This window comes from Macaca fascicularis, chromosome 7 (genome assembly GCF_037993035.2).
Source record: "Macaca fascicularis isolate 582-1 chromosome 7, T2T-MFA8v1.1".
Lineage (NCBI taxonomy): Eukaryota > Metazoa > Chordata > Mammalia > Primates > Cercopithecidae > Macaca > Macaca fascicularis.
Window position 1 is genome coordinate 157,847,770 of NC_088381.1, and position 15,481 is coordinate 157,863,250.

The window sequence follows — 15,481 nt, forward strand, 5'->3', positions numbered from 1 at the left end:
CTCTTCCACCACTACCTTAGCTTAGGGCCTAGACTCTTGCAATGGGGCCTCTTAAGAGTGATCAGGAAGTCTCAGTAGCTTGGTCGGGGGTTTGATACACAACCTCCTCATTTAGTGAGCTCCAACTTCCTATCTAAATACCATGTTCAATTCCTGCATCACCCAGGTCAGAATCCCTGGAAAAACGGGAAAGAAAAAAGGGGACGTTCCCTTAGCACTTTAGGCATGAGGAATTTTTAGTGTCCCACTTACAGAATGAAGAACATCAGGTAATACCAAAAATTCTTTTGTAGCCTGAATAGGACAGCTTTTCTTTTCTGTTTAAATAAATGTTAGGCCAGGTGTGGTGGCTCATGCCTGTAATCCCAGCACTTTGGGAGGAAGAGGCAGGGGAATCACTTGAGCCCAGAACTTCAAGACCAGCCTGGGCAACATGGGGAAACCCCATCTCTACAAAAAATACAAAAATTAGCTGGGCAGGGTGGTGTGCACCTGTAGTCCCACCTACTAGGGAGGCTGAGGTGGGAGGATTGCTTGAGTCTGGGAAGTTGAGGCTGCAGTGATTGTGCCTCTGTTCTCCAGCCTAGGCAACAGAGTGAGACTCTGTCTCAAACAATAAATGAATACATTGTATTGTGTATATTTAATGTATACAACATGATGTTATGGGATACATATCGATAAAAATGGTTACTATAGCAAAGCAAATTAACATATCCCAACTAACTACTGCACATAGTTACCAATTTTTTGTTTTTGTGGCAAAAGTAGCTAAAATCTACTCATTTCGCGTGAATCCTAAACACAGCACAATTTTATTACCTGTAGTGCTCATGCTGTACATCAGGCCTCTAGGCTTGTTCATCCTACACATCTGCTACTTTATATCCTCTGACCTCTATCTCCCCATTTCTTGGCATGCCCCCACGGCCCTGGTAACCACTGTTTTATTCTCTCTGTAGATTTGACTGGGTTTTTGTTTGTTTTTTAGATTCCACATGTAAGTGAGATCATGCAATATTCGGCTTTCTGTGTCTGGTTTATGTCACCTAGCATAAAGCCCTCCAGGTTCATCCATGTAGTGACAACTGGCAGGATCACTTTTAAGGCTGAGTAATACTCCATTGTGTATATACACCACAGTTTCTTTATCCATTTGCCCAGCAATGAACTCTTAGGTTGTTTCTGTATCTTGGCTATTGTGAATAATGCTGCAATTATCAGCAGATATCTTTACAAGGCAGTGAATTTTATTTCCTTTGGGTATATTCCCAGAAGAGGAATTCCTGAGTCATATGGTAGTTCTATTTTTAATTTCTCTCTCTCTTTTTTTTTTTTGAGACAAGGTCTTGCTTTGTCATCAAGGCTGGAGTGCAGTGGTGCAATCTTGGCTCATTGCATCCTCTGCCTCCCAGGTTTGGGCAATTATCCTGGCTTACTCCCCCAAATAACTGGGACTACAGGCGTGCACCACCACATCTGCCTAATTTTTGTATTTTTTTTGTAGAGACAGAGTTTCACCATGTTGCTCAGGCTGGTCTCGAACTCCTGAGCTCAAGCAATCTGCCCACCTTGGCTTCCCATAGTGCTGGGATTACAGGCAGGAGCCACCATGCCCTATTTTGAATTTCTTTGGAAATCTCCATACTGATTTCCATAATGGCTGTATCAACGTACATTCCCAACAGTCTACAAGAGTTCCCTCCTCCACACCTTTGCCAATATTTGTTATCTTTTCACTTTTCGATAACAGCCATCCTGACAGGTGTGAGGTAGCATCTCACAGTGATTTTGATTTGCATTTCCCGGATGATTAATGATACTAGGCACCTTTTCATATACCTGTTGGTCATTTTTATGTCTTCTTCAGAGAAATGTCTATTTAGGACCTTTGCCCATTTTTAAATTGGGCTATTTGTTTTTCTACTATTGAGTTGTATGAGTTCTTTATCAATTTTAGATATTAACCTTTATCGGATATCTGGTTTGCAAAAGTCAGCTTATTTTCAAGACCCTTTTATCCAATCAACAGACTGTTTCCTTTTGGCAGTCTCTTAAACTACCGTGATTCATTCTGGGCAAAGACAGAAATGCCTCCTAAGTAATTTCTCCTAGTTGAGAACTACAAGGATACTACTTGGGGCTCCCAGCACAGTTCCCTCCTAGAGTTCTCCTGAGAGTGTCTGAACTGAAGCAGAAAAGACAGACCTAGCTTTCAATCTCAAACTCTGCCTCTTACTAACTATGGGCTGCACTCAAGTTTTCCAATCCTCTGAGTGTTCGTTCTTACAGAGAAAAAGATAATGGTATTTACTTATAGACTTGTTTATTTCAACAGCAAACAATAAAAATCAACTAAGGGCCAGGCGTTGCCTTGCTCATCTGGATTCAAAGATGCATTTCACAGCTCTGCCCTTTGGGCACTCCTAGTCAAGTGGCAAACAGATACGGGCCAAAAAGTGCTATAATCATGACACACGAAAAAGGAAAGACTGGTTGGAGGGTGAAGAATTGAAAGGGCACTTACTTGAAATGAGGTAATTATGTAAAAACATGGTTCCTGATGCCTGGCTCACTTAATAAATGCCTTTGGGTTTATTTTTTTTCAACACCCTATGTGGGCTTATAGCTGTTACTGACCTGGTCTTTTTTTTTTTTTTTTTCCTGAAAGTTCCTATAAAAAAATCACCAATAGGCCAGGCGCAGTGGCTCACGCCTGTAAATCCAGCACTTTGGGAGGCTGAGACGGGCGGATCACGAGGTCAGGAGATCGAGACCATCCTGGCTAACACGGTGAAACCCCTTCTCTACTAAAAATACAAAAAAAAAATTAGCCGGGCGCGGTGGCGGGCGCCTGTAGTCCCAGCTACTCGGGAGGCTGAGGCAGGAGAATGGCGTGAACCCGCGAGGTGGAGCTTGCAGTGAGCCAAGATCGCGCCACTGCACTCCAGCCTGGGCGACAGAGTAAGACTCAGTCTCAAAAAAAAAAAAAAAAAAAAATCACCAATAAAATGCTGGATGGTCATTGGTTCCATTTTTGGAGAAGCTCCTGAGTAACTAACTGTAAGATGCCTTCTCTGAAGCTCTGTCATCCCTGACGCTTGCTCCTCTAATCCTACGTGAATGCTGTGGAATCAGCGCTCACCAGTTCACCAGTTCATCTAGAAACGGGGCAGGTTTCTTAAATTTCTTCCCACCTTCAATAAGAAGGTTTCTCAGAAACTATAAGTTCTGAATTACAGCCTAGACAGGAAAAGTTTGCAGTCTGGTGTGCAGAGAGAAAATGATATGCTTTTATTCTAATACTTGATGATTTTTTTACTACTGCATCTCATTATCTTATACAAGAGAATAAAAAGAAAGGAGGCCCTAGAAATAATAAAGTAGAAACCAGAAATTCTGATATCCAGCTTCTACTTGTGGAGAAGAAACTAAATAAATAACTTGGATCACAGATGCTTTCAGAAAACATCTAAGTTAGCAAACAGAATCTAATGGTACAGGCTGTGGCAGTTTTAAATGATGTCCACAAACGCTTTGATGTTCCTCCCTTCAAGAGTGGAGCCCGAGAGCCTTCCCCCTAAATGTGGGCACTGGGTGGGGGCTACATCTAGGCTCTGCCTCTCCTGGCTCTCTTGCCACGTAGTGAAGACACTCAAGCAGCCCTGAGGACAGGGCCATGTGGTAAGAAACTGAGGCCTCCTGCAGACAGGCACTAACTTGCCAGGCATCTGAGTGAGCCACCTCAGAAGCCTTCAGATGACCAATACCTTGACTGTAACTTCATGAGAGGACATGAACCAGGATGACCCAGCAAAGCCACTCCCAGATTCCTGACCCACAGATCCTGGAGAGACACTAAATGTTTGTTGTTTTAATCAGCTGAGTGTCAGGGAAATTTGTTACTTGGCCACAGATAACTAAAATGCAGGTCAACAGGCCAATAGGCTATGACTGACGAAGGGTTTTTTTGTTTTGTTTTTACACAAGGTCTCACTCTGTTGCCCAGAGTGAGTGCAGTGGCGTGATCATGGCTCATTGTAGTCTCAACTTCCTGGGCTCAGGTAATCCTCCCACCCCAGCCTCCCAGGTAGCTGGGACCACAGGTGTGCGCCACCACACCCAGCTAATTTTTTTGTTGTTGTTTTTTGGAGAGGCAGGGTCTCCCTGTGTTGCCCAGGCTGGTCTCCAACTTCTAAGCTCAAGCGGTCTGCCTGCCTTGGCCTCCCACTTGAGCCACTGCGCCTGGCCAATGATGAGGTTTTTGTATTCAGGATAGCATAGTTTTCTTAGATAAAAAATAATTCTCTTAATTGCTTTCTCTGGAGCACAGAAATACGATATACATAAGTGTGGGTGGTGACAAGACACCAAAAGTTCACACTAGTTCTTTACTCAGCACTTCACGTCCTTCACCCCAAAGAAAGAAACTCTAGCTTAAAATACTAGAATTATATGACTCGAAAAAGACTGGTGGATTGTGACTTATTAAGAAACAATTTAAAGGCCAGGCGCGGTGGCTCAAGCCTGTAATCCCAGCACTTTGGGAGGCCGAGACGGGCGGATCACGAGGTCAGGAGATCGAGATCATCCTGGCTAACACGGTGAAACCCCGTCTCTACTAAAAAAATACAAAAAACTAGCTGGGCGAGGTGGCGGGCGCCTGTAGTCCCAGCTACTCGGGAGGCTGAGGCAGGAGAATGGCGTAAACCCGGGAGGTGGAGCTTGCAGTGAGCCGAGATGCGGTCACTGCACTCCAGCCTGGGCGACAGAGCGAGACTCCGTCTCAAAAAAAAAAAAAAAAAAAAAAAAAAAAAAGAAACAATTTAAAATAAGGCCTATGGCAAAGCAGCTAATAATGAAAGCAAATATCTTATCACAAAATTGTAAAAATCGGGCAAATAAAGCAGAGTAATCCCTAGCCAAAATTATTAGATAACAATGAGCTCTGAATTTCATCACGTGTGGTGGTTTGAGCACTTACATAATTTCATTTATTTAAAACTATAACTTGCTATGGGTGATGTGAATTAGTCTTCAAAGGTCCAAGGTGTTAGATCTGCAAACAGAAGAAAGGGCATTTTCCTCTCATTTATTATTTATTACTTTTCTCTAGAGTTAAATTCTCTTATTCACAAATATTTCTTGTATATCTAATTTCTGCCAGAATTAGAATGGGAATGAAATGGCAGAAACTATAGTTGCCTCCTCAAGGAACTCGCAGAGGAGACTCGCGTTTCTCACATGAGCATGACCTGTGGGGGAATTTTACAATAGGAATGTATAGGCCCATTTCTAGAAACTAGAAACTCAAATGCCAATGGCGAGGGAATAGGACCTGGAGATCTCTGTTTCTGATGCTCAGTCAGTGTGGAGAGCCACCAGGGTGGGCAATACTACAACACAGTCCATTTACTCTGTCATCAAATATTTACGGAGCACCTGAGCTGCACCGGAGGCGCTAGGTGCCAGGGGTGCCACTGTATGCCAAAAACCAGGTAACCTGAGGTTAGGAGGAGAGTCAGACACGTGAAGGGAGAGGTGAGGCTGTTCCATCATAGGCAGAAGAAACAGGGAGAGGAGGGCGCATGAGGAACACTCTGATCACGTCTGCCAATGTGGAGTCATACCATGCAGTAGGCTTGATTAGTGAAAGACAGAATACATAGTATAGCCATGCATTCTGAGCTTTTTTATTTGAATGAGACCAAATTGGCCCTCTGTTACAGTCTTCTCACTTCATTGCTGAAAACTCTAGATGTTGACCTCCTCACAGTCAAGCCCCAAAGGAGGGAATAGAACTGAGGTCCTATGACTCTGGTTCTAATGTACTTTTTCCTTTATTGGCTCCTTTGAGGACTAAAAGATGTCTTCAGGGCCGGGTGCAGTGGCTCACACCTGTAATCCCAGCACTTTGGGAGGCCAAGGCAGGCGGATCACCTGAGGTCAGGAGTTTGAGACCAGCCTGGCCAACATGGTGAAACTCCATCTCTACTAAAAATACAAAAATTAACTGGGTGTGGTGGTGGGCACCTGTAATCCCAGCTACTTGGGAGGCTGAAGCAGAAGAATCACTTGAACCCAGGAGGCAGAGGTTGCAGTGAGCTGAGATGGCACCATTGCACTCCAGCCTAGGTGACAAGAGTGAAAACTCCATCCCAAAACAAACAAACAAGCAAACAAACAAACAGTCTTCAGGAACCAGAACAAGGCCAAAGTGCATTTCTCAACCATTCTAAAAAGCTTGTGTTGTTACTATAGGCATACTACCTCACATGCTGTCAATCTGGTGTGTTTTTGAAAAGATATAATCAACCAAGAAAAAGTAAGGTAGATGTGAAAAATGTCTTTGAAGCTATTTCAGTTGCTACTGTTAGAAAATGTTTGAATTTCAACTCTACTAGGCATAAAATAAGCTTATAGAAAACACTAGTTTTGGAATCTGAATCAATGACCCAGAAATAAATCTTGGAGAGGGATAAGTGAAATTCTGAAAGAGTGGAATCAAAGAATATCAAAGTATTATTTCCAAATGGTTTGTAAAAATAATGTTTCTGGGTTACAATGTGAAAACATTTTAAATCTCCAGGTATTAATAATATACTAGCATTTTGTAACATAATGCTAGCCAGTTAAGGAGTAAATTTCCTTCGAAGGGGTTTATTACTTGAAGTGACTGAAGGATTTTATTTTACAGTCTCCCCAGTAACAAAAACTCTTCTCCATTTTCAGGGCCTTTGCCATCTGGTACCCACTTCCACCACTTTTCTGAAGTCACTCAAAGGTCAACATTTTGTCCTTGTCCTAAACAAAACCAAACTCAGACCTCTTATTTCTTAACTTTTCTGTTCTTCCTGTCATCTTGAAACACTGTCTTCTCTTTGCTTCCATGAAACTGTAAGTTCCCGGTTCTCCTCTGACATTCCTTTTCTGGCTTTCCTCCTACCCACTGACATCCTCTAAAGCCACCGCCTATTACACTTCTCTTTCTAACCATCCATTTATACTAATATGACACCTTGATTCCCTACTCACCTCGGCTCTCCGTCCTTGGAACTAACCTTGACAATTCTTTTCACATTGCTTCCCAATATCCAGTAAGCTACTGAGGCTACCTGATTCTGTGTTAAGATTTGACCTTCCCTTTCTAAGATTGGACTTAGCCTTCATATGTCTACCTCCTTTACCCTAGAAACAAGACCTCATCACTTAAGCCTCGGTCAGTTACTTAGTCCTCTGGTATCTGCTGCAGCCTGCAAACTGATGAAGACCTTTCTTACCATGTCCCTTCCTTGCCCAAGAATCAGTACGTGCCCTGCTGAATCCAATCCCAGTGGCCCTTACCTGCAATGTCATTCCCCTTTGCAAGTTGCTATGGTTTAACTGTGTACCCCATATTTCATGTGTTGGAAACTTGATCCCCATATTCCTAAACTGATGAGAAATGTGGTCTTTGGGAGGTAACTGGGATTACATAAGATAACCAGGGTGGGGCCCTCATGAGAGGACTGTTGGCTTTATAAAAAGAGGAAGAGAGACCTGAGCTGACATACATGCTCTTGCCATCTCTCCATGTGATGCCTTCTGCCATGTTACGATGCAGCGAGATGGTCCTCCCCAGATGCTGGTACCATGTTCTCGGACTTCCCAGCCTCTAGAACTGTGAGAAATAAATTTCTTTTCTTTATACATTGCCAAGTCTCAGGTATTCAGTTATAGCAACAAAAAATAGACACAGACACAGACCAAATTTAATTCTCTGTCCAAAATTCAACATGAAATTCCTTCTTGGATGAATCTTTCCTTACCTAATCTCCTTCCACAGTGAATTTTAGTTTCCTCAGCAGTCACATCTGGATCACACTCTCTCACACTCACTGCAGCTAAAAGCCAGTTCTTATAGAAACCATGGTATTGCAGGATCAGCAGAAGGGTCTCCATAAATGTTTGCTAAATTGAATTGAATTATATTGCAGCGTTGCCAAAATTCACTTTTAATTATATAAAGATGGAAAGAAAATAGAAAGCACATCCTGTTTCAACTGTAACAGTTATTATTTTAATTTCTTAAACAGTAACAATGGAAACAGATACTAAAAGCATTTTTTTTTATTAGAAAAATCACTGGAACAAAATCTTTTAAACATTTTTGTTAGTTTTCTTTCCTCTAACACTTGTGATATATTTTATCACTCTGAATATAGAGGGGATTTTTGGCATCTGAGGAGCTGAGGATTGATGGCAATGGGCAGTCTCACACACGTGAAGGATGAATTGTGTCCAGAAAACTGTGGGTCAGAGAGATATCTTCCAAATGGGAAATGAATTCTGACAGAAAGCTCCCTGGTGGGAAATGAAGGATGACTTTGAAAAGCTAGTAATCATGATCAAATTTTAGTTGTGTTGACTAGTCTGAAATACACACTGCAACTACAATACATAAGTTGTTCTGAAAAGAACTTAATTATGCAGAAGACGAACAAAAGATCTCATAAAATTTGAGCATTCACATCATCAAACATGTTAATGTCACAGATAACAAGTCTGTCTTACAAAATAACTGATGTCAGAGAGCACTTTAGCAGGTTTCTAAACCTTACCTCCTGGAGAAGGTAAGAAAAAGTGAGCTCTGGGTTAGGTAAAACTAGCAGGAAGCTGCTATAAGAAGATAGAGTGTTCAAAATCATAAGTAAAATTAAAATTACATGTATGCACTTACATCTAATTTCCTCTGCATTGTTTCTTTCTACGTATATGTGAAACGTTTCCATACATTTAGTAAGCATTTAATGTGCATCTTCTATATGCCAAGCACTATCCAAAGCTCCAGATAGCTGATGATCTCTGCCCAAAAGGAATTCACAGCCAACTAGGGGAGTTCACAGACTTAGTAGAAAAAAAAAAAAAAAAAGAGTAAAGGACAGGAAATAACTAAAAGGGAGGAAATAATATGAAATGGAAAATTTTAGGCTTAATCCTAAATTTATTAAACTAAGAATAATCCAACAACTCAGTGTTAAAGAAAGTCAGCTAAGAACTCTGCCAACTTGACGACAGATTCAGTTTTCTGAAATTCTCATGTCTGAATGGGTCAAGCTAAAAGACAATAGAGAGTAATAGTTCTGAACATATTAAGATGCCGCAAAATAATGACTATAGATCGGCGGTGTACAATCTTTTGGTTTCCCTGGGTCACACTAGAAGAAGAATTGTCTTGGACTACACAGAAAATACACTAACACTAACAATACACTAACACTAACGGTGCTTGAAAAAATCGCCAAAAAAACTCATAATGTTTTAAGAAACCTTACAAATTTGTGTTGGGCTGCACTCGAGCCTGTCCTGGTCACCAGAGCCGCGGGTGGACAAGCTTGATAGTGATGAAACAACTTTTAGCTGTTTAGCTAAATAAGAAATTGTCCCAACATTTCTTAAGAGTATAATTATTGATACTTTCCTAATATTTTAATTATAATCTAATATTTTAATTGTTTTTGGCAATACTTTCAACATTATAAAAGACATTTAGAATTACATCGTATCACGATAAAACAATTCTGAAAGAATAACAGGAAATCATTACAGAAACTTTGGATAATACACAAGTGGTCTGAAGTGATCTATATGACCAACTCCTAACAATTCTACAGGAAATATTACACAAGAAAGAAAATCTTGGAATTAAGCAACAGGCTCTATAATTTTAAGAAAAATAGAATGAAATTCAATTGCAAAAGCAAACTTGTTTGACCACCTGGGATGTTCTCCCCTTCCTTGCCAACATTTGAGCCTCTCCCATCCTCTGCAGGCTTTCTCCTCTCACCCCAGCAACTGTTCCCCTTTTCTAAACTCATTGTTGGTTTGCTGCTGGCACTAGGCAGTGAATGAACTTCTCCATATCCCCAGCAATGGGGATGCACCCTGAACATGATAAATATTTGTTGAGCATATGCTCATTTTATGTTCATATATCTGTGAATATTAATGAATACAGCTGGTTGAGAAAAAAAGGACCTAGGATGAAAAATTGGCAATGCTACACATTTTGCCTGATTTTGAAGTATTTCTGAAGAATTCAATACAGCCAGTACTACTTAATCAAGTAAAAACTAAAAAAACCATTCCAATATTTTTAATTTTTTATTTATTTATTTTTATTTTTTATTTTTATTTTTTTTTGAGACGGAGTCTCACTCTGCTGCCCAGGCTGGAGTGCAGTGGCCGGATCTCAGCTCACTGCAAGCTCCGCCTCCCGGGTTTACGCCATTCTCCTGCCTCAGCCTCCCGAGTAGCTGGGACTACAGGCGCCCGTCACGTCGCCCGGCTAGTTTTTTGTATTTTTTAGTAGAGACGGGGTTTCACCATGTTAGCCAGGATGGTCTCGATCTCCTGACCTCGTGATCCGCCCGTCTCGGCCTCCCAAAGTGCTGGGATTACAGGCTTGAGCCACTGCGCCCGGCTCCAATATTTTTAAAACTGAAAATTCATTTATTCTGAATTTTAAAAACTCTTTAAACTAAGATAGCAAACAAAAGATCATCGAACTTTTCTTTAACAACCCTTATTTGCATCATCTTCCACTTTTCTCAAGCTTATTTATAAAATTATTCTAATATAACCAATGAGGAACACTATTTAATTTTTAAATAACTAGCTCTAAATAGTGCATAATTGTCCTAAACAAACAGGATCTACATCTTTATGGAATTCCATCCCCAATACCCACACACTTAGCCTATTTTAAATGTCCCAGACCCAAGCTCAGATATACTCCCTTTAACACAGGAGTATGTCAGAGGCAAAAATAACTGCATAACCGAGCCATACTAACAAATTAGTGATTATATGAATGAGTGTCATAGGCAAGGCTAGTACAGGAAGCACAAGTTTCAGGAACTGTTGAATGGCCCAGTGGTCTACCCTAAAAACAGTTCCTCTCCCATCTGTTTGCTGATGTCCATGTTTCTTTCTCTTTTCCCTTTTCTTTCCTTTTTCCTTTCCTTTTGTTTCCTTCCTTTTTTTTCAGATGGGGTCTCACTCTGTTACACAGAGTACAGTGGAGTACAGTGGTGCAATTATGGTTCACTGCAGCCTTGACCTCCTGGGCTCAACTGATCCTTCCACCTCAGCCTCCCAAATAGTAGCTGGGACTACAGGTACACGTCAACATGCCCAGATAATTTTTTGTTTGTTTGTTTGTAGAGACAGGGTTTTTTCATGCTGCCCAGACTAGTCTCGAACTCCTGGCCTCAAGTGATCTACCTACCTTGGACTCCCAAAGTGCTGGGATTACAGGGATGAATCACAGTGTCCAGCTACATTTCTTTAATATTAAACTAACAGACATAAGACTTAAAATACAAATATCCCTATGTTGCCAGTGTTGTTTGGTGCTTCCCTAGAGCTTGTGCCCATTCTTGGTCTCCAGGGTCCCTGTGATTTGGGAGGGAAGGATCCCACTCACAGCTCCAGAGGTTATACTCCGCCAATCAGCAGGATGCCTTCAGTGACTAGTTCTCAGATTATTAGATGCTCCTGGACCTAATAATTGGCTCAGGGGTGTCCTACAACCTTAGAGAGAAGCCAAGGGCTTGTGACCGTCCTGAGTACAGCAGCACTTTCAGCTCAGGTTGGTGAGGTTACAGGTGTGAGACCGGGAGCCGCTGCAGTCAGTGCTGCATCCTTGGGAGGAGTCAGTCAAGATCATCACCGACACGGGGCAAGGGCAAGGCTGAAAGAACACCAGAGACCTGCGGCCAGGGGCCGGATCAAATTGCACCAAAGGCAATCCCACTTCTGCGTGGTTCTGTTGTGAGAGTCAACAAATTCCTTTTATCACCTAAAGCAGCTGGAGTTACAATCAGCCACACGTTATATCCTGGGAAAAGGCAACAGACTGATTCAAAATTGCATCATAAAGTTCATATAAGTCGTATCTGACAGAGCCTCTCTTGAAATCAGGTGTTGATTTAGAGACTGACATACGAGTCCTGGGCGTCTGAAGAGGGAAGAGATGCTATGGGGAGAGAGAGACACACATACTTTATTTGAAAAGGATGGCTGGAGGTCTAAAAAACATTTATTTTTATTTTTGAGATAGGGTCCAATGCCCAGGCTGGAGTGCAGTGGAACAATCACGGCTCACTATAGCCTCAACCTCCCGGGCTCAAGTGATCCTCCCACCTCGGTCTCCAGAGTAGCTGGGACTACAGGGACCAGCTGGGACATGCCACCATGTCTGGCTTATTTTATTTTTTTTGAGATGGAGTCTTACTCTGTTACCCAGCCTGGAGTACGGTGGCGCGATCTCGGCACAGTGCGGCCTCCACCTTCCAGGTTCACATGATTCTCTTGCTTCAGACTCCCAAGTAGATGGGATTACAGGCGCCCACCACCACGCCTGGCTAATTTTTGTATTTTTTAAAAATAGAGATGGGGTTTCACCACATTGGCCAGGCTGGTCTCGAACTCTTGACCTCAAGTGATCTGCCTGTCTCAGTCTCCCAAAGTGTTGGGATTACAGGTGTGAGCCACAATGCCTGGTCTGAGATAGGGTTTTGCTATATTGCCCAGGTTGGTCTAAAACTCCTGAGCTCAAGCAATCCGCCCGCCTCAGCCTTCCAAAGTGCTGGGATTACAGGCATGAGTCACCATGCCTGACCTGACAAAATTTTTAAATATTAGGCTGCAATTTTGTCTGATCCTGCTTGGCTGTCAGAGGACTTGTGTTTTAAAGGAGATGAAGTTCAATGATAGGATTTTAGACACCGTCAGGGATGGTTGGAAAGACATTTTTGGGCAGGGGCCCTTCTGGGCACCCCTAAATGACACTGTGTGGCAACAGCCCCTTCTGCTCCCTTCAGATCCAAATTGCCCTCACCAATAATAGATTCCCTTCTCCAAGCCCCAATTACACGCATGGTCAGGGCCATACAGTAGAACCTGTTGCTCCCCTGCTTTAAATTCCTAAAGTCAGACCCCATGCCTTTCAGGGTCTACCCCCACAACGTGGCCTGTGAGGCCTGTGGGACAAAGCTGCCTCCTGCCCTCTCCAAGGCTCCCCTCCAGCACCTGCAGGTTCTCCCTCTTAAGATTCACCAGCAACTTCTCAGAGGCATCGAGAGTGTTTCCTCCCCAGGGTCTTGCACACCATGCATCTTGCCTAAAATGCGCCCCTAAGCTCTGGGCCTACACCCTTGTCGCTTGGCTGACCCAGCCTTAATCTCCTTGTCCAGGCTGAAACGTGTCTCCCTCAGAGAAGCCACCCCCGCTCCAGCTCAATCAGGCCCCGGGCTATAATCATTCATGATGTTCTTTGGTTTTCTACAACAGCAGGTAGAGAAATGTGTCATTATCTCATTTTAAAAAATGTTTTGTTTATCTACTTTTTTATTTTTATTTTTTTGAGATAGAGTCTCACTCTGTTGCCCAGGCTGGAGTGCGGTGGCACAATCTTGGCCCATTCCAACCTCAGTCTCCTGAGTAGCTGAGATTACAGGTGCCTGCCGCCAAACCCAGCTAATCTTTGTATTTTTAGTGGAGACAGGGTTTCACCATATTGGCCAGGCTGGTCTCGAACTCTTGACCTCAAGTGATCTGTCTTGGCCTCCCAAAGTGTTGGGATTACAGGCGTGAGCCACCGAGCCTGGCCTGATCTTGTTTTTAGTGTAATTATTTACACAAGGTCTATTTTCCTGAGTAGATTATAAAGTGAGTATGAAGCCAGAAACCAGGTGTCCTGCTTCACCACCAGCAAATAGGACCTGAATTGCTGAATGATTCCATGATTTCTGGTCACTACTGGTGCTATACCTTTGTCTTGCTCTTTAGTCAGCGACCCTGCCTTATATATGCATTCCCTACGTTTATTACCATCTGGTGTATAGGTAACCCAAACCTAAAATCAGTCATGGATGACCTCAGCCAATCCCTGGTCCTCCCTAAACCTCACCTCAACCAATGGAGCTTCTGCTGGTGCCATCACCATGTTAATGCGTGGCCTTTTCCAGAATCCAGAAATTTAGAAACAGTATAAGGAAAGAAGTGATGAGAAGTAGGGTGGGCTTTGGAGAGCTAGCCCCAGGGAACAAGCTCCAGTTAGGGCTGTTCTGTCTCCAGGGTGACCCTGCAGCCCCAACACAACTTTGCATGGCCTTAATCTTTTATTTCACTTTATCCTATGTGCTAAATAATCTACCCTTGCTTGACTTAATATGCATTTAAGAAGTATTTTGTTTTAATAATGCAAATGCCTCTGCAAAGATTAAGGAAGTTATCAGTTATGTATATGTTAGTATGAATTAGTTAAATCAAAATACTTCTGTACTAACATCTAACTGAGATCTGCTACGCCGAGGAAATGAGAGTTTTGCTGGGCTGGGGAAACAGGGAGGAGGCAGCTGGTGACTGTGGAGGACACTGGGAACCCTCGTGTCAGGAAGGCACTGGAGTGACCTTAGCACCCAGAAAGGCAGAAGAAAGTTCCCCCTGCTTTTCTTTTGTATCTCAACCCTAACAGGAGCCTTGGACATCAGGGTATGGATGAACCACACTAGGGATTAATGATGCCTCATGGGCAAACCTGGAAAATTAAGTGCCATTCATTACATTGTTGGACGCTACATTCCAGGTTCCAGATTCAGCTTCCCAATCATTTGGAAACCAATCCATTCTTAATTGGGGGCTGTACTTCCTTTGTCTCTTCCACAGGGGAAAACCCTGAACTCAGCCCATAATAGGCGTGCAATAAACACCTGTTTAACTGATAGATTAACAGTGTGCAATCTCATCATTAAGTCAAGTGAATATGGTTCCTGAAGAGAGACTGGCAAGACCAGCAGGACTAATGTAAAATAAAGGTTTCTCTTGCTATGATATGGTTTGTAAGTTGGAGTGGTTTGCACTTCAAATTATGTATATTTAAACCACTATTACATACAGGACTATATGGTCCTCAGAAAGAGTTTATAAAGATACAAAACATTCCTATTAAAAGGAAAGATATGTCAATTTTGTATGAAATTCCATCAAATAACAGCATTTACAAGAATACACCAAGATAAAATACTCCGTAGAGTTAAGCACAGAAACTGTAAAATGCTTCTCCTGAGAAGAATGCAACTGGGGGTCCCAGGTCTCTGGAGCACAGAGTGAACACCTGTCTTCAGGGATGTGGCCAGCCTTCTGCACCTAGAGGAGGCCAGCTCTGGCCACCTTTACACTGCAGTTGCTTGTTTTAAGTGCTCTGTATGCCAGATTAACGTATTTACATTTTCTGTAGCTGAATAAAGACAAATCAGCAAACTAAGGATAAAGACACTTCATATTCTACTTTTGAAGCCCATTTGACATAAAGTGCTGTGACTTCCCTCATAGGGACAAATTATAAATCAGAAGGAAAATGACATACCCTTCGTGAGCATGACACCAAGATACTGTGCAAACTTGCTTTCTTACAGAAACAAATAGGCACACACTA

General features: G+C 42.4%; 1 protein-coding gene across 6 annotated transcripts in view; it reads right to left on the reverse strand.

The window, feature by feature from the left end:
• Positions 1-15,481, reverse strand: part of EFCAB11 (EF-hand calcium binding domain 11) — a 167,931-nt gene that overhangs the window by 65,764 nt on the left and 86,686 nt on the right. The window contains exon 6 of one of the 6 annotated variants that reach the window (XM_065549209.2): positions 7,554-7,660. The exons of 4 other annotated variants lie outside the window; for them this stretch is intronic. In XM_065549209.2, the coding sequence (XP_065405281.1) occupies positions 7,554-7,660 (107 nt within the window). Of the gene's footprint in view, positions 1-7,553; positions 7,661-10,982; positions 12,020-15,481 lie in introns of those variants that run through there. One more of the 6 variants, XM_065549210.2, reaches the window with a different exon arrangement.